The 23,443-nt window shown below is 38.8% G+C and overlaps 1 protein-coding gene across 3 annotated transcripts; it reads left to right on the top strand.

Annotated features, from left to right (window-relative positions):
- The first annotated feature begins 31 nt into the window (after positions 1-31).
- MRE11 (MRE11 homolog, double strand break repair nuclease) lies at positions 32-23,409 on the top strand. 3 transcript variants are annotated; one of them, XM_080376230.1, is made up of 20 exons: positions 32-153; positions 562-652; positions 1,139-1,271; positions 3,526-3,686; positions 4,350-4,437; positions 5,345-5,486; positions 7,171-7,285; positions 8,342-8,527; positions 8,953-9,124; positions 10,026-10,106; positions 10,650-10,776; positions 12,636-12,739; positions 15,227-15,400; positions 16,559-16,621; positions 17,574-17,790; positions 18,691-18,774; positions 19,751-19,806; positions 20,280-20,347; positions 21,230-21,308; positions 22,436-23,409. In XM_080376230.1, the coding sequence occupies exons 2-20, from the start codon at positions 633-635 to the stop codon at positions 22,484-22,486; spliced, it is 2,121 nt and encodes a 706-aa protein (XP_080232356.1). In that variant the 5' UTR covers positions 32-153; positions 562-632; the 3' UTR covers positions 22,487-23,409. The 3 variants fall into 3 exon arrangements, with proteins under 3 accessions (XP_080232356.1, XP_080232358.1, XP_080232357.1); XM_080376232.1 differs by having other exon boundaries at positions 95-153; positions 558-652; XM_080376231.1 differs by lacking the exon at positions 32-153 and adding an exon at positions 288-476.
- Positions 23,410-23,443: the final 34 nt, after the last annotated feature.

Here is a 23,443-nt window from a genome sequence, read left to right as displayed (position 1 = left end):
AGAGGCGCCGGGGGGGCGGGGGCGCGGGCGCGCGGGCGCCGGGCGCCAGCGCGCGCGCTTTGAACGAGACGGCTCTCGCGAGAGCAGCGTGTGGGCCGCGGCGGCGGGCCCGCCCCCTTCGGCGCCATGGAAACGGCCGCGCTAGGCCGCGGGGTGAGCGCTGCGCCGGGCCTCAGGCTCCCCGCTCGGCTTCTGCTTGGTCGCTCTGGCGGGGGAGCGGGCCGGCTGCCGCCGCCGTTACTATTCGCTGATGCTGAACCTCTTGGCGGTCGCGCTCGTCCCGGGGACCCGGTGCCGCTGTTCTCGCTCGCCCGCCTCCTGCCCCGCCGCGTTTTGCAGCCGTTCCCGTGAAATCCCTTTTCTTTTCGCGCTTCCGGGTGGCCTTGGCTTGGCGGGGTGGGGGCGGGCGGGGCGGCCCCCCATCTGGTGCGGTAGGAGATGGTTAAACCAAGCGAGGGGCTTTCCCTATCCTGAGGGTAGTTGCCGGTGAAAGGCTGGGCTCAGCTTGCTGTGCCGTTCATTCTAATTCGGTTCTGTTCCTGTCTCTCTGGCTTTAGTTAGTGTCTACGAGGGTCGGAACCGACTTCCTGACCTGAGTCCAGAGCCTGTTTGTGAGGAGCCTTGGAACCAAGATGAGCACCATCAACTCCCAGTAAGCTGCTGCTGTCTACAGCTCTGTGTTCTTCTGTCATATCATATAACAAATCTTTTGTATGTTTGGAATGAGTTGAGAACAGCAAAGGTCATCATTTGGGTTTACCCTCAGGTCATTACGATCATATGTACAAAGAGAAAAATGGAGTGTTTGCTTACCAAGATTTTTTAAAGGCAGAAGACATACAAAGGATTCTTTAGGTTTTTGTTAAATATTTCAGAGAGGTGGTTGCAGCCTCTGCTAGAGTAGGCTGATTGGGAAAACCAAATCATCAAACTGGTTGGTTTGGTGAAGGAAGGGCTATTTACAATAAAAGTAGTGAAATGCTTTGAGAATATTAACAGGAGTGATATTTTAGTAGAGTTTTATTAACAAATCTCCTGTGTGTTTAATGACTTCGGACAGAAAAGGTTACCTTAAGAAAGCTGGTGTTGAAATCCTTAAGTATATTTCCCTCAACACGCATTTTCCTGTTTTATTCAGGGATGACGAAAATACCTTTAAAATACTTATTGCTACTGATATTCATCTTGGCTATTTGGAGAAGGATCCAGTGCGTGGAAATGACACATTCGTAACTTTTAATGAAATTCTGGAGCATGCTCAGAAAAATGAAGTAAGTACTGCTTTTTGGAAAGTGAAGGAGTGAGACCATGCAAAGTACATTCCAACCTGCCAGAAGCTATAAAGCTTAGTCCTGGTTCAATCTTTAGTGATTTAATTTGATATTACTAAACTATTTATTCCAACAGTAATGTTTCTGTTTAGTAAAAGGAACGCCTATTCCTTTCTGAGAGCGTTTTTCTTAAATTATGACACTGGTTCGACTAATGGCGTTTTTAGATTGCCTACACTAGTTCCAGTAGTATTTGGAGAGGATGTGTCCCTGCGGTAAGGGAAGGTGATTATGGAGAGCAAGGGTAATGATACAAAGTCTTTAGGCAACTTGGAAAGTAGAAAAAAGAGTTAGGAAGTGTTGAGTTGCTGAGACGAGCAGCTCCGGTGCCGACAGGATTGACAGTGGAGTGCTCCAGTGTGGTGTGCAGTGGGATTCCCACGCCAGGGGAGCAGACAGTGCTGCTAGGAGCCTGCAGCTCATGCAAGAGCAGCTAGTGTGACCTGTGCGGGTCCAGGCAGGCAGGACGCGTGGTACAGAGGATTCCCCATCCTCTCTCTGCCTGGCTGAGCACACAGGGGGCAATGCTGACAAGTCCCTGCCTGGCGCATCAGACATGTCCCCTCTGTGGCCGCCCCAGGTGCCCTCGCGTGATGGGCGTGAGGCTCTGCAGGTGGAACCGAACAATAACGGGGACGATGGTTCCTCTAACACAGAGGCGTCGCTGAGGTTAAGTCAGCCTACACCCTGCGTCAGAACTGCTTCATAAAGAACAACAGACGGGCCCTTGTCAGCAGGCTCCCGTCTGATGGGACCGGAAGGCCCAGTGCACAGACCGAACCCACTTCTTAGGGAAGGCTGCGGCCTCCCTGCGGCCCGGGTTAAAGATGTGAAGAGAAACCTTCCCACCCTGGTGCAGCCCTCAGATCAGTACCCATTGCTGATCTCTCAGGCAGGCAGCAATGAAGGTGCAACATGAAGTCTGAGGGCAGTTGGGAGGCTTTTGGGCCTTGGGATGACTGGTTAAGGGACCAGGACCACAAGCAGTGTTCTACTCTATCCTTTTCCAACCTAAATGATTCTAGGATTCTATAATATGATTCTATTCTATAAATCTGTTTTTAAGGATTGAAAGTTTCTTAGTGAAATTATTTGTAATTTTGATGAAGACTTTTTTTTTTTTTTTTTTTTTCCCCCCTAATGCTTTTTCAAAAGCTTAATATATACGGAAACTCAGCTAGTACATTCTTGTCGTGTTTTAACCTCAGCTGGAAACTTAAGTACCACAAAGCTGCTCATTCTACCCTGCCCCGCTCCCCCCTCAGCCCCACCCCAGAGGGATGGGGAGGAGAATTGGGGAAAAAAGTAAAACTCAAGGGTTGAGTTATTTTAATTATTAATAAAATAATAATAACAATTGCAATGAAAGGGAGGGAGGGGACGAATAAAATCCAAAGGGAAGAAAAAAAAGAAGTGATGTACAGTACAATTGCTTACGACCTGCTGACCAATGCCCAGCCAGTCCCTGAGCTGTGATCCAACTTCCCCCAGCTTATATACTCAGGATGGTGTTCTGTTGTATGGAATGCCTCTTTAGCTAGTTTGGGTCACCTGTCCTGGCTGCGTCTCCTCCCAGTTTTCCCCCAGCCCTCTTGCTGCTAGGGTCTGAGAAGCTGAAAAGTCCTTGACTTAGTATAAACGTCACCCAGCAACAACCAAAACCATCAGTGTGGTATCAACGTTATTCTCATACCAAATCCAAAACACAGCACTGCACCAGCTACTGGGAAGAAAATTAACTCTGTCCCATTTGAAACCAGGACACTTCTCAAAGTAATGTGGTGATAGCTACTGCTTTCTTCCCACTTGCCATCACAGCAATGAAAAGATAATGTATCTCTTCGTGCCTTTCAAAGAAAATGTTCAGGAGCCAATCTGGAGACCCTTATTAAAACACTTCACTGGAATTTTTGTTGGTTTTTTTTCAATTGTTTCGGTTATTTTTTCCTATAGCTCTTCAGAAATGGGTCTTTTTTGGTTTGATTTTGTTTTAATGAATAACTTTAGTTAATGTTTCTTTCATGAGGAAGTTAAATACTGTGTTGACAACTACCAGCTTGTTTTACCTAGCAGTCCAGATATGAGGAGATACATGGAACTCCTTAGAAGAAATAATTTAAACAATTTGTTTAGAAGTCTTTCAAGGTAATACAGAATGTTGTATTAATATAATGCAACTTTTTGTTATGTACAGGTGGACTTTGTTTTATTAGGTGGGGACCTTTTTCATGACAACAAACCTTCCAGAAAAACAGTACACTCTTGCTTGGAGTCACTAAGAAAATACTGCATGGGTGATCGTCCTGTTCAGTTTGAAATTTTGAGTGATCAGGCAGTTAATTTTCATTATAGCAAGTAAGTATGTTCCTATAAATTACGGTATAAGGTTTGGTTTGCACATTGAGTGAATGAATTGTGATTTTTGTGATTTCTATCCTCCATGACTGGAACCTTGAAGTTTAGGCCTGTTTGTGTGGTACAGTTTACAGGATGACTTCACTTGTCATCTTTTGTAATCTAAGTCTATAATGGAATGCACAGAATTTTTTAAGAAACTTCTGGATGTGTTGTGACAGTTGATACATTTATGTAATCTATAGTTTCTATCCTGCAAGTACAATGCAAATAAACCAATTTAATTGAATTGCTGTGGTAAAATTGGCAGAGTTCTTTGTGTGCAAACAAAGGTTGCACAGCTCAGTCTGCTCCTCTTGCACATACCTCACAACAAGTTGTGCGATTCTGTTTGGGCTTGCCCTAAAAAACAGGATCTTTTTACTAGCCTGTTCACAGTGGGAAGTGCTGTTCCAGTCCATGAATAAGAATCCTCTTACATTGTGTAGCTTAAGTTTATCCATAGCCACATAGTACTCATTTGTGCTGCTGTCATAATATATTTTTGATGACATTAATTTGAAGAGAATACTGAGAATTTTCCACAACTTTGCAGATTAACTTTTAACTTTTAAAAAATGTAATTAAAAAAAAAATTACTTTTTTTTTCCTCTTTTTGTTCAGGTTTCCATGGGTGAATTATCAGGATGGGAATCTCAACATTTCTATGCCAATTTTTAGTATTCATGGCAATCATGATGATCCCACAGGGGTAAATATGATCATAATTGTGTACTGTGCTGTTATATTACAAAAATAGTATTATAGAAAGAGATTTGTATAGAAATACCGTTCTTGAAGAACAGGCTAGTTTTAGTCAGTTGCTCCACTCTTCACGTAAATATTTTGTGTATCTTTAGGAATTCTATTAGTTAGTAACAGGTTAAGCATGACATTAAAAAAGAGGGAGGAAAGAAGTTAAGGGATCCATATTAACTATGTTTAAATTCTGAATTTATGTAGATTTCTCTCATTGAGAACAGAATCACTTTTCATACCAAGAAATGGCAGCCCTTCAGAAAACTTCTAATACAAATCCAATCTGTTGAGACTGAAAGCCTTTTTCTTAAAGAAGGGGAATTTTGATATTTGGACTTGTGCATATGCAATTGATATGAATCTTACATTTTCAAAGAATATAATCTAATAATGATGAAATGCTAAATCAGCTACTAAAAGTAAGTTGGAAAATTACTTTTAGAAAGCAGCAAAGTGTGTGTGTTGAATTAAAAATGTTGCATTTTATCTCAAATAGCAGTGTATCATGGAGATGAGTGTTTTAACAACAGAAGTTTAACTTTGGACCCACTGTGAAGTAGTTAGCTTAACCAGATAATTTTCTATAGTAATTTAGACTTCGACTGTTTGGGTTTTTTGTTTTGTTTTTGTTTTTATGAATGATTTAATATTTAATTTCATGTTGTTCAAATGAAACAAAACTTGTAAGGAAAAGGGATTTTCTTCAATACCCATGAGTACTGAAAAACGAAACTAATATGTGTGGTGGGGTTTTTCAACCACAGAAGTTACTTGTCCCTTTTGAGTCTGTTTCACTTATACTTTAAAGATTAAATGTTCATTTAAAATTTTTTATATTTGTTTCTTAATATTTTCTACAGGCAGATGCACTATGTGCGTTGGATATTTTAAGCTGTGCAGGATTGTTGAATCACTTTGGACGTTCAACTTCTGTGGAGAAAATAGATATTAGTCCCATTTTATTGCGTAAGGGTAGAACAAAAATTGCTCTGTATGGCTTGGGTAAGTATTAGGCTGCCAGACTGTGGCTACGCTGTTCATGTATTACTGAAGCTCAATAGGTCTAAATTAAGTTGGAACAAACAGAGCTGCAACAAACATGAAAGCCTAAGTAATGCTCAATCAAAGTGTATCATTCTGTCACAGTGTCAGGTTTCTCCTCCTGTTGTCACTGGCTGACCGGAGTTCTTTTGTTTGCTTTTTTATATTTTAAAATAAATCCTTCGGTAACTTCATTTCCATACTTCTGTTGGCCTTAAATGAACCCTGCTTAAGTCAGCCATAGATAGTACCTGTGTATTGAATCAGGGCAATGACACTCTTAAATTCTCACTGTTGTGTATTAAGTTTACTTCCTCCTGTTCAGGTAAAACTTAAAATGTTGTATGTTCACTTGACATTTTGGTTATATTTAAAAACAAACTGTCGGAGCAGAAAGCTAATGTCTGATGTACCTGAAGTGGTTCATAAGTAACATCTGTCACAAGTAACCTCAGTTTCTTTAAAGAAGCTTACAAAGAGCTTCATAATTTAAAGGTATTCTATGGTAGGTTTTCAACTTCATTTTGTCCCCTTCTATTTTCTCCTCTACCCTCACTTCTTACTTAGAATGGTTATGTTTGACTGTTTTCATCTGGAGAAGTTAAGTATTAAGATCTTAATTTTTCCCCCTTATTTTACGTCCAGTCATGAGTACTTAAACACTTATTTCCAAGCAACCTTTATAGCTATAAGTTAAGTCCTAGTTGGCTGTGATTTCATGTGTTTAATGAGATACTTTAAATGCTCACTAGATGTTCTAAGGGTTAGTAGTGAAGGTTCTAATGCCACAATACAAAAGTTTTCAAAAAGCATTTGAACTTTTAATACCCCAAATATTCATGGGAAATTCAGCAACTTTCAAAAGTATGGGTGTTGCTTCATGAAAATGTTCATGTGGTGTTTCTTTGAGCTTGTGCCAGATTTATATACCCTCTTAACTTTGTCTGATTTAGAGAGCACTTGTTCTTATACAAAATATGTCAACTCCATATGGGGTTTTACTAAAATGCATCGTGTACCCTGGATATGGATGGTTTGGGTGTTTTTTTTTCCTTGTTAAAAACATCAAGGAAATAATCATTGACAAACAGTTCAGAAGTACTGCAGGCTTTTTCGTGCTGTGTGGGAAAGCACAGACTTTGCAGAATTCATGGTTTATTTCTTGTTTTGTAGAGAACTTCAAAGTATTTTTAAGAACTCCATCTCTATTCAGTACGATCTGTTTTTAGATGCCACCCTACAACAAAATATACTTCTTACTCTGTCAACAAGAAATAAAACACCTCTTCTAATATTTTTATTTCTTCCCTTAGGCAGTTATTTGGCACAGAAACCTGGCAAGGGTTCTTAAACCAGATGTAGTAGTTAATGAAACTGCTTTTAGCAGTTGTTTAAAGGTAGATTTAATGTTAAAATGTCTGATTTTCAGAAGTCTATGTAGTAAAATAGCCTATTTATACTTTGATTTGTTCAAATTCATAATCATGCCTCGGACTTCTTAGGTCATGAAAATGAAGATCTGATCTGGCCACAAAGTTGTATTCTTCATGATCTTTTTAATAGAGTTGCTAATAAAAATGCTATAAAATAAAAGAGTTGGTTTACCACACAAAAGTGATTTAATGTTTTGTTTTATCCATTCCAGGAGCCATTCCGGATGAGAGGTTGTATCGTATGTTTGTCAATAAACAAGTAACCATGCTGAGACCAAGGGAAGATGAAGATAGTTGGTTTAACTTGTTTGTGATCCATCAAAATAGGTGACAGTATTGAATGAATTTCAGTGACTTTTAAATCTGTTGTGTTACTTCATTAAACTGCCTTGAGAAGGGTAGGTGAGAAAGCCAGCTATGCTAGTTGGTGCTTCTTGTGAGTAGCTGGTCTCTTAAGATTTTCCCAAATGAAAGCATTGTTTTACAGCTCTTCTTGCAGAAGAATCATAAAGGAAAAGAGTGTAAATAAATGAGTTAGGGATGTTGGGAAACTGCTTCCTAAGCTTTTATAGTTAGGGGCAGCGGAGGGTTTGTAGTATAATATGCCTATAGTTTAGTCTTGTGTGCTGCTTAGAGCTGAAAGCATTAAACTTCGTATTGTATTTTCTATCCTTGTTTGAACCATAATTTGACGAGTACCATATCTTCCCTTGCACTGTTATACTTTGCAGGTTCTCTTGAACAGAGGATACGTAACATGTTCTTTCTGCCTACACACTTCTCCCAGCAGTGGTAGTAGGAACAGGCAGAATGCCTTTCGTACAATTTTTCCTGAATAAGAATGCAATCCTTATGTGCAAGTAATGGTGAGACAGAAGTAAACAAATACAGCTCAGATCATCCTGTGTACTGATCTCTATCTAGTAGGCTGATGGAGCTCACTCATCCTCCATCTCCTCTGTCTTCTGGAAGGGGATGGGAGGTGGTGTGTCCCATGTCTAATTCAGTGCTTTTTACCCCACCATTAAAAAAAACCAAACAAACAAAAACAAAAAAAAAACAAAAAACAAACCCCGAAAAAGGCCATGAGGTGCTATGAAAGCACTTGTACAGAAAAAAACCTAAAGTCTTACAAGCCAAATACTAAGAAAAGAGAGATCCGTATAAAAGGATGGGAGCAGAAAAGAATGAGCTGTGTAAGCTGCCTTTTTGTTTAACCAAACAATTGTGTACGGAAGAAATGTGAGGAGTACCAGATATGAAATGTATATCAGATATTTTTTGCTGGAGTTTCTGTATCACTTTAAATCACACCTCCTTCACTCCCTCTTTGTCCACCCAGGACTGTACACTTTCTAACTATTTTTCTCTTTTCTTTAACAGGAGCAAACATGGAGCTACCAACTACATTCCAGAGCAGTTTTTAGCTGACTTTATTGATCTTGTTGTGTGGGGTCATGAACATGAGTGCAAAATAGCTCCATCTCAAAATGAACAGCAACATTTCTATGTTACTCAGCCAGGAAGTTCAGTGGTGACATCTCTGTCCCCTGGAGAAGCTGTGAAGAAGTATGTGATCTTCTCTTTTTCTTCTTGTTTATCCCTTGCCTTATGTCTCTCATGTGTTGTGTTGAGAAAGGAAAAATATTTCCTCTAAATATGAAAGGATTTGTGTTATAGCATGGGTTAGCTTCAGACATAACAAATTAAGTAGATGGAATTAGTGCCTAAAATAACTTTTGCTTTATTTAGGATTAAACCTAACATTTGAAGCAAATGGAACATCTAAGAGGAGTTACACCCTTGTAAGTTGGAATACAAGGAACTGTGTACATGTGCTTGTGTATGGAACAAGCAAAATCTAAATACAATAGAACTGAAGTTCTGAGAACTTCCTATAGCTTTTAAACTTTTGCCCCTGGAAAGTAAACATTAATCTAAAACAAATCTTTATGCTATAGCTCTCTTCTAGTAAGTTACCTTTCTCCTTCTAGACACATTGGTTTGCTGCATGTTAAAGGGAAAAAAATGAAAATGCAGAAGATTGCTCTAGAGACAGTGCGAACTTTCCACACAGAGGATATTGTTCTAGCTGATCATCCAGATCTTTTTAATCCCGACAATCCTAAAGTAACTCAGGCAATACAAGCATTCTGCATGGAAAAGGTAACTTGTAATGCTAACAGTATACGGATAACTGTATGGACAGGGAGTAGGATCTGTGACTGGTTTTAAGACTGGAAGATGAGAAATCTTGTGTCTTGCCCCATGTTATTTGAGATGAACTTAGCCAGTGTTTCCATAGGAAGCTAATTCCATGACATTCACTGCAGCCTTAGCTTCCAGATTCTTTGACTGGGATAACTTATTAAAGTAGGCTGGAACTGGCTTTATGGGGCTCTGTATCATTGTTGTACAAAACCCCCTGCCTAAGAGTGGGTGTTGGTTGGGTGTGCACTTTGGAAACAGCACAAATACATGCACCTAAACCCTGAGAGCTGGGCTATGTGCTGGCACAGGCTGCCCAGAGAGGCTGTGGGGCTTCCTTCTCTGGAGACATCCAAAACCTGCCTGGACGTGACTCTGAGCAACTGCTTTAGATGACCCTGCTTTAGCAGGGGGTTGGACTAGATGATCGCTAGAGGTCCCTTCCAACCCTGACCATTCTGTGATTCTGCGAAGTGGCAGAAGTAACTAGGCACGTTTATTAATTGCTCTTGATTCTTCAATCTGTGTAAGTTTCTTCCTGCTTTTCCCTGGAACTAGAAATTTAGCAAAGGATGATAGCTATAAAGTAAAATAGTATGAGAGATCAGTGACGTAGATACTGCCAGACTGCACTATAACTGAAAGATAAGCCTTTCATTGTGATTTTTTTCTCACTTGTTCTTGTGTTTTTTTTCTGGATACTGGTTTATATGTCTGTTCAGGAATGAGAACACATTCTAGAATTACTTATTATTGTAGCTCTGCCCCCTGCAGCTGTATGTATTTTAAGTTATACCTGAAGGGTTCAGGCATCTATAAGAGAACAAAGTGGAACTGAATTTTGAATTCTGCTTCACAGGTTGAATTGATACTGGACAATGCAGAAAGAGAACGCTTGGGAAATCCACGCCAGCCAGAGAAGCCTCTCATAAGATTACGAGTGAGAAATGGTTTGGTTTGGATTGCTTTGTTTTGAAAGGTTACTGTGAGAAGTTTCAAGGCAAAGTTATGCTTTTTGTATAAACACATAATATATAAAATTTCTTACTGTGTACAGGCAAATATAAGTAATCTTTATACCTGATTCTGTTTACTTATAACCAGTATTCTACGGTAAAGGATAAGATTGGTCATAGGTGTACCTCACTTCTGGCCTGAGTAAGGGCATCAAAAGTGGCCATTTACAGTTTTTCTTGGGTCATATTATCCTGTGTTTGTTCCTACCCTAATTTATGGAGACTCTCTTGAAGACTAGTAAATAGAACAAGTTATGAATCTGGGCGGTTATTAGCTATTTTTTTTAATATTATTATTAGCTATTATTATTCATTAACTGTTCTGCATAGTATGGTAAAGCATTAATTTTAGGTTGACTTATATTTTACTTCAATTTTTCCTTTGAAGGGTAAGAAACTAATCCTGATTTGTGTGGCTTCTCTACTTCTGGGTGTTTCACATCTAAATTTTTCCTTTCCTCTCTTAGGTTGATTATGCGGGTGGCTTTGAACCGTTCAGTGTCCATCGTTTTAGCCAGAAGTACATGGACAGGGTGGCTAACCCAAAAGACATCATACACTTTTTCAGGCGGCGTGAGCAAAAAGAGAAAAAAGGTAAATATAAAAGAAGGGATCATTGACTTGCTTTGGTTTTCATTATTCTTCCTTCATTTAGTTGCCCAGCACTTGCAAAGCCTTGGTGTCTGCCATCTTAGTATGTTATAGAAGGAGTAAAGATGCATTTAATATATATATTGCACAGGTATTTCTGTTCTGTTTCTGGGTTTGTCTAAAATTCTGATGTTCAGCACAGCATCTTCTGACAGTTATTGATAAATAATTCCTTCTTCTTCAGCCTCAAACCTTAAGTTGCTTATGGTAATACATATAGCTCCATACCAGACTGAGTTACTTTATGATTCTATGATAAGTACCATGAAAGGCATTAAACACTTCACTCCTGAGGCTTCTCAGAGTGAGTTGGTTGGTTTGGGGCACTCTGCAGGAAAAGAGATGGGTGTTGTGCTTTTTCCTTTTGTTTTTTAATTTTGTTGTAGTAGCATAGTAGCAATTAATTTGTTTATACCTAAAATAGTAATGGAGAGGGATGGTTTTGAGAGATGTTTGTATTCCAAAAAAAAAAAAAAAAAAAAGGTCCGAGTGTACGACAGCATTTTGTTTGCCCTAATTAATCATGTGTATGAGGTGCTCTTGGCTTGTCTGTTCCAGGTATGTCTCTATTCAAGCAATTGTGGAAAACAAATAATAGCTGTTACTATTGTAGCATTTCTCACTGTGCCTAGAATTTTTAATAAATGTTTAATAGATGTTGCCCAAATACTGGATTTGTAATAGTCACTAATGAAGATACAGCTTGCACAAGAACATACTGTGCTAAAGAACTGTTAATCCTAGTGCTTTGTAAGTACTCAAGTTCCATTGACAGTTTTTACGTACACTGTCAATTTTATAAAGTTCAAAACATCATGTTTCATTAATAAAACCTGCTTTTAGTGAGGCTTTTTTTAATTATGTTGTATTAATCTTGGTTTATTTTGCTCTGTTTTTTTTAACAGTTGTGTAATCTCATTAACATTTTGAGAATACACGATAGCTACCACATCTGTCACCATGTTTCATCAAAGTGTTTTACTTTTCCTAGTTAATGTGCATCTCAGCTTCAAGTAGAGGATGTAAAAACAATACTATGGTTCTTCGCATTGCTTTATTAGATGTCCCCTAATACAAGGGAGGTAGCTAATAAAGGAGAGTTGTCAGTACATGTGCACATAATGGTGTGGTTCAGTACAGGTGATGTAAGGACTTCATGAGTGCAGAAGTTGCTGTTGTTTCTTTTGTCATAGCTGCTTGCATATAGCAAGGCTAACAAAACAACATCTGGATGTCTGGAAGCAGTCTGTAGTCCATTGATATTACTTTGCATGGTATGCAGTAACCTCAGGTGATTATCCCTTTCATCCCTCTGTCACTCCTATCTTGCTGCCCAAGAATGGGGGGGCAGCTTTAATGAGCTAAGAGCATTTTCTACTGTAAATCAATTGGCGTGCTTTGGAGGAAAATTTCTTCTCTAGTAACCGTTACTTGTAAAAAAAAAAAAACAACCCAACCCTTATGCTTTGAGTCCTTTGATTTTCTTCCATTTGTGATCTTCTAGATTTCAATTGTAATAACCTTCAGGACTTAGTGTTCAATTTATAATTCCAGTCATTTGGTAGTTAGAAGAACACTTTGTATCTGCTAGAGGTGAAATTGTCTTGTACAATTATCACATCTATTATATTTACCTGTGTTTCCAGAGAACAGACTACAATTAGAACAAAAAACCTTTACATGTAAAAGGGTTCACAATTGTTAGGAAAAAAGGTTAACATAGGCATCTTATTACTGTCAGTGGGATGATAATTAAAAGCTGCAAATGTGGGTGACAGTGCCACCATGCTTTTCTGTTCTAGACAGTGATCTGAATTTTGGAAAACTGGTTGGCAGACCTGCTTCTGAGGAGATGACACTGAGGGTAGAAGACCTTGTAAAACAATATTTTCAGACAGCAGAGAAGGTATCTACCTTTTATGATTTTTATTAAAAAAATATTTTTAGTGAAATATAGTTTTTTAATCTTTTTTTCTTCCTTAATGCAAGTAGTGTACCCTTAAAAGACTTTGACATTCATCAAGAAGTGAATCTATTTTCTATATAACTGTATGTGAATTCCTGTATGAAGTGTATGTCTTAGGTTAATAGGTAACTGTTGTATATATGTTATATAGGGTACCTGAACACATGCTGATGTGAGAACATTATGGCGACTCTTCATCTGAACTTGTGGTGTCTGCCCCGCACTAAATGATGTGTCATGTTCTTACAGGAGCAGCATGCTGTGAGTGAGAAGCTACCTTAATACACTGTAGGGTCAGTGTGAGGCTGTACCATTCATTTACAGTGACCAGCTGACTTGGAATAGCTTATTAACTTTGCAGTGTATTGGTGTCCTCAGACATAGTGCAATTCCACGTTATATTTAAAGCAGAGCGGGGAAAAGGAAGAGAGCCCCCCCAGTAGTTTGCCTTCTCTCTACCCTTCCATTAAACCTGATCTATTTCCCTTTCCCAAGACCAGGGCAGTAACTTCTCAGAGGTAAAAAATACTCATCAGCGAGTCAGATGCCTAAATGCATGAGCTTACATGATCAACCGTGACTTTCAGAAGCTGCTTCAGAACATGCCTTATAGAAGGTCATTAGAGCAAGGATTCCTGAGGTAAAGATCCCCCAGATTATATCATCTTGCCTAACTTTAGACACATTAGGTGTCAGTACTAGGATGGCATAAATCATGCCCTGGAAGGGCTGTTTGCCTTCTGAGTATGATAAGGGAACCCAGGGTGACTAGTTCAGAAGTAGGTACTTGTCAAACATGTGCCAACCCTAAATCCCATGGGGAGCGGTAGCAGTGTCAAAGACAGGGCACTGTATTATTCTGTGAAGAATAAATTTTGCTTTTACTCTCTTTTCCTCCCTTATTCTACAGAACGTCCCTGTTACACCATCTTCCCACTTTGTATGCTCTTGTATAAACAGCTCAGTTACTGCTCCCTGCATTTGAGGCCTGCTTCAGCAGCTCAACCTCTGTAAAGACCGGAAAGAGTCTGTTGGTGTTCTGGGAAGGCTTGCAGTAGGGGGATAATATATTAGTTAACAGTGGTAATGAAAGAAGGAGGGGGGGGGAAAGCATATTGTGCCCCAAAAGGATGATAGGGGTCTTAAAATTGTGTTAAGGTAGCTTGTGGTTTAGGTTTTGCTAGACACCTGATCTTGTCTGATTAGGGAAACAAATGAGCCCTCAGACCCTGAGGTGGCACAGGGCCATAGTTGAATGTTCAAAAAAATTTAGACCAAAACCACCTAACAAGCACCAGACTTTGTTCAGTTCCGGTGTTGCTGGTAAGCTGAGGCCTGGGAATTAAAGTCACTGCCATTTATCTCTTTTAGCAAGCTTGCTTTTTTTTTCTTTGGGAGAAAGCTTAATTGCTGAAAGTCAATGTTCTGCGTCATTACAATCACTCGGTCTTTTGAGATCCTTACCTTACTTTTTTGTAAACTTCATATTTTATAATCGCTGTAAAATTTATTCCTCGGTGCAGCATTATTTCAGGAAAGGTTTTATGTTTCTGATGCAACCCTCAAAACAGTTCCTAAAGGACACCTGGAAGGATCAAAAATAGTTGATAAGCTTATATAATGCTTATTACTAAACAATTGTCTGTGCTGTAATTTAGACAAAAGAGGCTGCTATTTAAACAATACTGCCCATGTGGGAGTTTCATTCTCAGAATGTCTCTTCTTACTGTATTGGGAAGGAGGGTAGAGAAGAGAGTGTCTGCGAAACACCACCAGTAGCATCTACTACTATTAATAATTAGTGTCTGTAGTAATACCTTAATGTAGAATATCTTGATGAATGTCATCTCACTTGGTGAACATATGAGAACTATTGGTATTTATAGAATTGCATTTCAATAGAGTAAGACTTCTGTTTAATAGCTCTTGATGCTTCATTGTAATAATTTGCCCTGCTATGTAACTGCCATTTTTTTAATGTTAGAATTTGACAGTAAAACTAATTTGGAATCCATAATAATTCAGAGCCTGTTTTTAATAGCGTTTTTATGTCTCTGCAAGTTGGTCTTAACTTTAGCTTGAATAAGAGAGGGGAACTAGGAAAGAATACAGTTTACCTTCTCTTAGCAATACATTTTAGGTATGGCTAGCATTATAGTTTCTTTACTGTTTATGAAGCTTTTTTCTTTGAGTCTTGAAAATACTTGGTTAGGTAGGTGTAACGTGCTAGTAGCCAGATGGTTGTAACTATATTATGATGGGTAACGTGTTTGCTTATCACTGTGCTTTTATCTGATTGAAATCTTGAATGCATGTTACCGATTTTGGAACCAAGTTAATGTAATAGTTATCTGAAACCGGAGGAATATTACTCACTTTCTTTGATGACAAATGTTTCTTAACAAAATGTTTTCCCCAATTATAAAGAAAGGACAGCTTTCACTTCTAACTGAAAGAGGAATGGGAGAAGCAGTGCAGGAGTTTGTGGACAAAGACGAAAAAGATGCCATAGAAGAGTTGGTGAAATTTCAATTAGAAAAAACACAGAAGTTTCTTAAGGAGCGTTGTGCTGATGCAGAGGAATCAAAAATAGACGAAGAGGTAATACTGTGTTAATTCCTTAGGAGAGATCAAGACAGACAGTAATAAAAACAGTGCTCAAACCTGGTTTAATAGATTTGTGTGATGTGTGTAGCATGTGCAAACTCACTTCTAGTCATTTTCTGGAATTAATAAATATGGTGATGAAGTTTCAAATACATAATTTAAAAGCTTGTATTGACTCTCACATACAAGGTATGCTTGTACTGATTCTCACTTTATTTGCATTCACATGCGTAGAAAAGATGTCACTAATATATGTAGAACTACTGTGAGAAAGATGTAGATATAATCTCTTCTTAGCTCTTTCATACTGGCTTAGGGAAGAGTACAAGAACAGGACAAGCATAAAGGAAACTAATCCTTCAGGTGCTCTACAAGCTTCTAACTGCTTGCAGCTCAGGGTCTCCCAGAGACAAACCTGGATTATGTGTATCTAGTAAGCCTTAATAGACTTCTCTGACAACTTTTTGAGGTTCCACATGAGGCTAGGTATTTAGTTGTCATATTCAAGCATTGTATGACAAGTTGTTCTGTAGCTTAACTGTGCCCTGCATAAAGAATAATCTGGTGGGGAGAGGAAGGTTGTGTCTACCTGCTTTCTTTCTGATTGCTTTCATTCACAAGGGTTTGGAAGAGACCGTAAACAATCAGTACCTGTAGGCTTTCTGTGCCACTTTGGGTTTTTTTGTTTTGTTTGTATTTTGCACTACTATCTTCTTTCCCTCTCACCCATCATATCTTTTTACATACTTGACAAGTTGGGCTTTCTTAGTTACACATGTATTGAACATTTGTCTCTCCCCAATACCATTGTTTTCTATCTTGCTTCTTCATCTGTACCCCTTGTTTTCCAGTTATTCATATTTCACTGTCCCTTATTGTCAAATTACATATACTCTCAGTCTCTTGAACATAGTATCTCCTGTTTTTCATCATGTCCCAAGCTTTTTTCTCCCCAGTGATGTAGCTCCAGTTATTAATAGAACGTGAGATTCTTAAACTGTAGAACAGCATGAAAAGACTCTAGACAAACTCTTTAGTTATTCTGTGCTCTTTTTTTTGCCTCTCACATGAGCTTGACTTCTCACTTACTGTGTTTTGATTGTATGAAATGGACTATTATTTTGATGGGAACTTTTTTTTTTATATAATCAGGTGCGAAAATTCAGGGAGAGCAGAAAAAAGAATACTGACGAAGAGGATGAGGAAGTTCATGAGGTAACTCCTTTGAATTTTGAAAATAGGCTGAAAAATTAAATGGTGACTTCTGCATATGAAGTCACTTAGCAGTACTTCAAATTGTCCTTGCCAAGAAGTGCCTGTCTGCCTAGGCAAGATAAGTAAGTCTTTTTTTAAATCTTCCTTGGTGTAATATGTGCCTAGCTACTGTTTGTTTTGGCTTTTGAGATCTCTTTTCTTGTGCAAATTTGTGGACCTGAGCATTCAGTTGTTCTTGCTTTGAACTGAGGTTAGACCAGGCAGGTGATCTTCAGGGATCTGTCAGCTTAAACTATTTGTGATCCTGTCACCAGTGGACATGTGGATGGGCTGTATTGAGTGATACTACTGGAACAAATTGTTATTATCGGTAAATCTTTAGGTAATTCTGTTCTCATTGGTAGTCTTGGGTCTCCCAGAGATTCGTATCTAGGTTGCATATGTCTTCCCAAAGAGAACTGCCAACCACTGACAGCTTTGATGCTCCTTTGTCTTTGCAAGCTATGTGGGACTGGAATGAAATTTTGAGAAAAAGGACACCTGGGGTGAGATTCAGTTCTGATCTGAGATATCTTCACATGAACTAGGCACCCACTGTCATCAGTGAAGATGAAGTCAATGGAGCCCAGAGGGTGCTTCCTCCAAGCAGATGTACATATCTGACACAGGGTGACCTGAACTGTTCACCAAACTCCACTGACGGTGTATCATATTAACTAGCTCCATTCTGTTATCAGAGCTTAGCTAACTACTTTATATGTGCACGTCTTAAATTAAATAGACTAAAGACTGTCCTTGCTTTTTGACAGACTTCCTTGCCTTCCATAACGCTGTGGATTTGGGTATTCTAAGCCTCAGTGGTTCAGAAGTATATATCACAAATAGGATTTAACAGTGGTACATTCCATCATTTAAGGTTCTTTTTCCTGTAGCACTTACTGTTCCATTTCAGGCAATGACCAGGGCTAGAGCCCACAGGTCTGAGGATGCAGTCCTTGTCAGCGCCTCCAGTGATGAAGAACTCATGGATATGGGAGTGAAAGGCACCGGTGATTCAGATGATGGCCTTCCTGCAACACTGAGCCGAGGAAGGGGTCGGGCAAGAGGAAGGGCAAGAGGTGCAAGAGGACAAAATTTAACAGCAAGAGGTTCATCTCGAAGGGGAAGAGGTGAGAAAAACTTCACTTTCTTTGTACTGCAGTTCTTGAAAAGGCAGCTTGGTTCTGATGCTTCCATCAAGTGGAAATTTGTCGCTTAAGGACTCTACTGGAAAAAAAAGTTCTTCACAGGTATTTTTGGTATCATATTGCGTACAGTTGACTGCCTTATGAGGCTTAAGTTGCGACTTTTTCACAGGGTGATGAAAAGAAAAATACCTTGCTTCCCAGCTATGGAAACATAGCAGACTCTTTAACAGATGCATTGTTGGGAAGGACTGTGCAATGAAGTGCATGGATAAACCTTGGTTACTGCTAAAGGTAATGCATTTGATCAGTACAGAGAGGAGATGAAGATTGTCTCTCCTAATGCAATTTACCAGAGACTTCATTGTCTCTAGTGATGGAGAAAATGGGGAGTGTTTCCTAGCAAAATGAAGTAAATAGCTCTTTGGTTATGTGTGATTATGTACTTTACGGTGGTAGCAGTACTTCCATTATATATATATATATATATAAATAAAAAAAACCAATGGGGTCTTGCAGTAATGTACTGCTTTGAGTTGTCTCTGTAATATGCCCAAAGGTCTAAGAGCAGGATGAGTTGAAACAAAGGCAGTCACCTTAGGACTGATTTGGTTAGTGCCTTTAAACTAGTTCAGTGAGCGTGTGCTCCAACACTTGTGATGCCATCAGAGCCCGGGGGAGTGTTAGGAGGCCGAGTCTGTGGAGCTTTGAACACTTGGCCCAGAGCAGTTCTTCTGCGTGTAAGGAGGGCTTTGATTCAAGGAAAAAAGTCAAGGAGTAAAGAGGAATGTAGGGTATTGAGTGACTTCCCTCTCAGTAATAGTAGACTAAATGGTGAAAAAAAAACCAAATGACTGATTTCCATATTGTTTATTATCCCTACAGGAAACACTAGCCAAGAGTCAGCTACTAGCAGCAGAACCTACAAGCCTGTAACTGCGCCTGCCAAAAATATGTCTATCCTGGATGGTAGGCCTTTGACCTGTCCATTACTCTAATCTGCTCTCTCAGATTGTAATGAAGGTGTTTATTTAATGAAGTGCCTTACTGCCTTTATTTCTATCAGTCCAATTCAGCTGTGAGAGATTCTTCTGGTTCTAATGAAATAGAATAGCTAACAGTGATGAGAGAAAGAAAAATGGAGAGGGGAGGAGAAAGAATAGGGATATCCTGCTGTCATGAGTTAAAATGAAATGTGTCAGGGGCTTCTGGCTAGAACTGAAAATAGGAAAGATCTTACTGTATGCAGTTCCTGAAGGAATGTGACTTAATGGCATCTGTTTTGTGCAGAACATTCCTCAGTGGATAAAAAGTTAAACTTCACTGATGTCCACAAGTTAGTAAGCTTTAATGAAAATCCATTTAATCTTGTATTGTAGCAAGTTTTAAGAATGCCAGTTTTTACTAGGGCAGAGAAATCTACCTGCAATTTAAGCTGCATGTGTGAGTAGCCCTTCCTTGCTACACAGGGAAAGCTCTGAGGAAATGGCGTAGGTGATAGTATTAAAGAAAAAAATACTGCTCGCAAGTCTATACATGAATCCCACACAAAATACCTGAAGGTAGAGTGAGTTTTAAATTAATCAGTAAATTACCGAAATTTTAGGTTGGTCAGCAAATGACCTGAAATACTACAGAGAAATCAATTTTAGCAGTTATGTTCATGTCTAAACTGTTAGACATACAGGAATATCAATTATAGTAATATTTTTCTCTTCCTCCTAAGTAATCAGCCAGAGTGGGAAGCACTTGCTGCTGTGCAGAGGGTTAGATCCCTGGGTTGTCAGACTCTAGCAAAGGTTTTGGGTTGGGTTTGGGGGGGGTTGCTTGGTTGTTTTACAGAAGAAATGCACGCTAAACAAATTTTAAATAAAAAGAATGATATAGTGTCATTTGCATTTTATTGTGTGAGCACTTTAAAATCTTTAAATTTCTTTTATTCTAGCCTTTAGGTCTTTGAAACCAGAGCCCTCCTTGAATTCATCTAAATCTTACTCTGAGGTAAGGAGCATCTTGCATGAGTGAAATTGTACTGCCTTTTGCTGCCATTTGATTTGAAAAATAAATATATTGTCAAAATGTTAGCCAAAACCAGCAGATGTTCCCAAGCTATGAGTTCCAGCAGTAAGATTCTGCATGTTAATATGTAGACCTTTTGTACCCTTTTTTGGTGTGATGTTTGTCTGAGAAAAACAAGGACCATGGTTTATTTGTGACCATAGTCTAAGATACAGAGTGTATATGCATGAGTATTTTGGGGGTTTCTGCAAGAGCAAAGATCTGAAGAGCAGAACTTGTGCTGTATTTGTATGCTGTACAATTCTAGCCTTGGAACCCTGTGAAGTGTATAAATAGGTAGGTATATACCTGGAAAAAAAACAAAGGCTCTGTGCTACAGTACTTTAGTATTATGTGCTACGTCTCTGTAAGAATAAATTCTGTGAAAAAGCTTTATAAATTACATACTTTTTCAGGATATTATAGATGATGACTCAGATCTAGAAGATATTTCTATTGTTCCTTCTTCCAAAGTAAATCAAAGGTCAGTATGTTTGCTTCGTGAATGCTACCATTGCTGCCTTATTTCTGATTGGCAATTAGCAGAGTCCAGGGATCTGATCCACTACCTGAAAAAACCCAGATTTTAAAGAAAGTCGTAACGCTACTTAGGAATTTATATAATATTTTACCTGTTAATGTGGCTGATCTTTCTGTAGCAATAAATCATGGGATCACAGAATGGTTTGGGTTGGAAGGGACCTAAAGATCATCTAGTTCCAGCCCCCTGCCACAGGCACAGACACCTCCCACCAGCCCAGGTTGCTCACAGCCCCATCCAGTCTGGCCTTGAGCACTGCCAGGGATGGGGCAGCCACAACTTCTCTGGCAACCTGTGCCAGTGCCTCACCGCCCTCACAGTAAAGAGTTTCTTCCTAATACCTAACCTAAATCTACCCTCTTTCAGCTTAAAACCATTACCCCTTTTCCTGTTGCTATAGGGCCTGGTAAAAAGTCTGTCCCCATCTTTCTTACAAGGGTAGGATCCCCCCTTTAATGTCTTGAAAGGCTACTGAAAGGTCTCCCTGGAGCCTTCTTTTCTCCAGGCTGAACAACCCCAGCTCCCTCAGCCTGTCTTCACAGGAGAAGTGCTCCAGCCCTCTGATTGTCTTCATGGACTTCTGTGGACTTGCTCCAACAGGTCCATGTCCTTCTTATGTTGGTCTCCTGACTGAAATAAGCTAGGTCAGAGCTTTACAATTAATTTGTTAGTTTGAGAATTTGAATCGTTCTACTTACTGCTATTTCTGTTAATTCTTAATCCTGGATTGGTGGTCCAAATCTAAGTAAAAGAGCAAGTTATTGGAATGCCTGGTAATTGAGAACATGATGATGCTTTTTTTTTTTTTTCTTTCTATGTTTCAAGGTTGTCAAGTACACCTTCATTTAGTAAAAGAGGTTCACAAAGCCAAACAGCTAGAGGAGTTGATTTTGAGTCAGATGAGGTATTGTATATAGTGGTCTTTTTTTCTTTTCTATTGCTTACTGTTTTACAGCTATTTGAATAAAACATTTCAGAGTAAAATTGAATATTTTTTTTTTCATTAACAGGGCTGGATTATTGCAACCAGCTTTAATTACAATATATACATAATAATAAAAAATCAGGCTAGAGGGGATCTCGGGAAAATATCCAGTCCTTTTTCCTTTCAGTTCCTAATCAGTTAATTGTCATTCCTGAAATGTGTGGAACAGGTTATTTTGCCGGGGGAAGGAGGTAATCATAAGAACTTCTAGTGCTTTGCTATTTCCTTTTGTTTGTTGATGTATTTTATTCTTGTAAAAAGGGATAAATTTGGGTTTTTACATTTAAAAATGGCTATTTTCCAGGACACTTTATTGTTGTTGCGAATTATGTAAATGCATTTAAAAAATCCAAAACACTATCTTCAAGTTCAGGATGTCTGTTCTTGCGCTGTATATTTGAACTGCTGGGAAATGGTTTCCTCCATAATTAAACAAGTAGAACTTTATTCACAGTATTGGACTGATTAAAATATACATTATACCGTCAAATACCGTGCAGTAAGTTTTCACAGACTAGCAGACTGTCATGTATGGTCAGGATCCTAGCCTTAACAATGTCAGACCACTTCAGAGAAGATGTTACATTCTTGTCCCTTCCCTCCACTATGCTATCTCTTCTTGTGGTACCTGAAATACAAAACTAAATGTTTTCTTGAACATGCAAAAGGAACAGTATTTTTGATTCATGCACATCTCGGTAAATTATGATGTGTGATATGTATACAGATATAACTCCACTGAGGTATGTGCTGCAGGTAATGATAATGTTTTCCTAGGTCACACTTGAAATGCAGATTGTTCCTCATTTCAGGTAGCTGTTCTGAACATACTGACTTAAACTCAGTTTCTATTCTCTGCACATCTGTGATCTGGACTTTTAAATCGATGGATAATTTCTTTCATATCAAAACCAGCAAAACCAGGGCTGTCAAAAAACATGGAAAAACATGACCAGGCTTTCTAGTTTAATCTAACGGTGGCTTTACTTTTAACGGCTCAGAAAGCATGCTAGTTCTAGTAACGGACATCTGTTTACAAATTGCAGGAGGAATTTGATCCATTCAAAAGCACTGCAACATCAAGAAGAGTGAAGTAATTTCTGGCTTGCTGTACAGGAGAGACCATGGAAGTTTGTGAAGAAAATGCAAAGCAGTTTGCAAGTCATACCCTATGTATTTCTCTGTAAATGATGGCTTGCCTCCGATCTGCAACAAATTCAGTGCCACTGAAAAAAAACCAAACCAAAAATATTTCACAGAGGTGAAATTTGGGTGTTGCATTGCTTGATACGTTAGACTAGAGTGTCTAATATTCTGAAGTACTACCTGAAACTGCAAGTTCTTTCTAAAACTTTTAAAACCCTGTTTTCTTTCTGGGATGATAATGTAAATAAGTAATCTGTTTTATAGAAAACTCCATCTCTTGGGATTGAATTTTGAAGAGGAGTAAATTTATGAGAGTATACAAGTATGGATATGGACACTGACTCGCTCAGCTTAACAGAACATGTACTTATTTGCAATTTTCTATGGATACAGTTGAAAACTCTGAAGAGTAATAGCTTTACCCAAAAAATACAGTTTTCAGTATTGAAGCTGGAAAATGTTATAATGCTTTCAACTCTAGTAGAACTAAACCCACTAATTGCACTGTTATTAAAGGTCATAGTATATGGGAATGAAGTCTGCTGTGTAATTAAAGAGGTGCCAAAGGGGACTGTCTTTTAACGTTGGAGACATCCTAGACAAAGATTTTAGAAACGTATATAGGATTAATAGGAATTGTATCAATGGACGTTTCTACCTTTTTGTTGTGAGTTTAACCCAACAACAACAAAAAAAAGGTTAACCACATTTTTTTTCAGTTAGCTGTCCTATTCACAGCAGCTTTGTATACAGTGTTAAACGGCAGCAGTTCTCAAATCGTCTTATATAGAAGATAAAGATGGCACACTTCATTTCAAGGGGAAAAATGTATGCTGGTGTGTGTAGAAAGACTGTACTATAAACAGATACTTCTGATTTTTATGTCTGTTAGTTGTATGGGGGTAGGG

Source organism: Falco punctatus (assembly GCF_963210335.1).
Source record: "Falco punctatus genome assembly, chromosome: 2".
Classification (NCBI taxonomy): Eukaryota; Metazoa; Chordata; class Aves; order Falconiformes; family Falconidae; genus Falco; species Falco punctatus.
Note: the sequence above shows the minus strand (reverse complement) of the source record. Positions and strands in the feature narration are given on the sequence as shown.

What these genes read in the sequence shown, in the direction of transcription:
- MRE11 (XM_080376230.1), top strand. Translation starts at nt 633, where the DNA reads ATGAGCACCATCAACTCCCA. An exon ending in CCTGGAGAAGCTGTGAAGAA is followed by an intron (nt 8,528 to 8,952) that starts GTATGTGATCTT and finishes TTCTCCTTCTAG; the next exon opens with ACACATTGGTTTGCTGCATG. An exon ending in TTGATTTTGAGTCAGATGAG is followed by an intron (nt 21,309 to 22,435) that starts GTATTGTATATA and finishes TACAAATTGCAG; the next exon opens with GAGGAATTTGATCCATTCAA.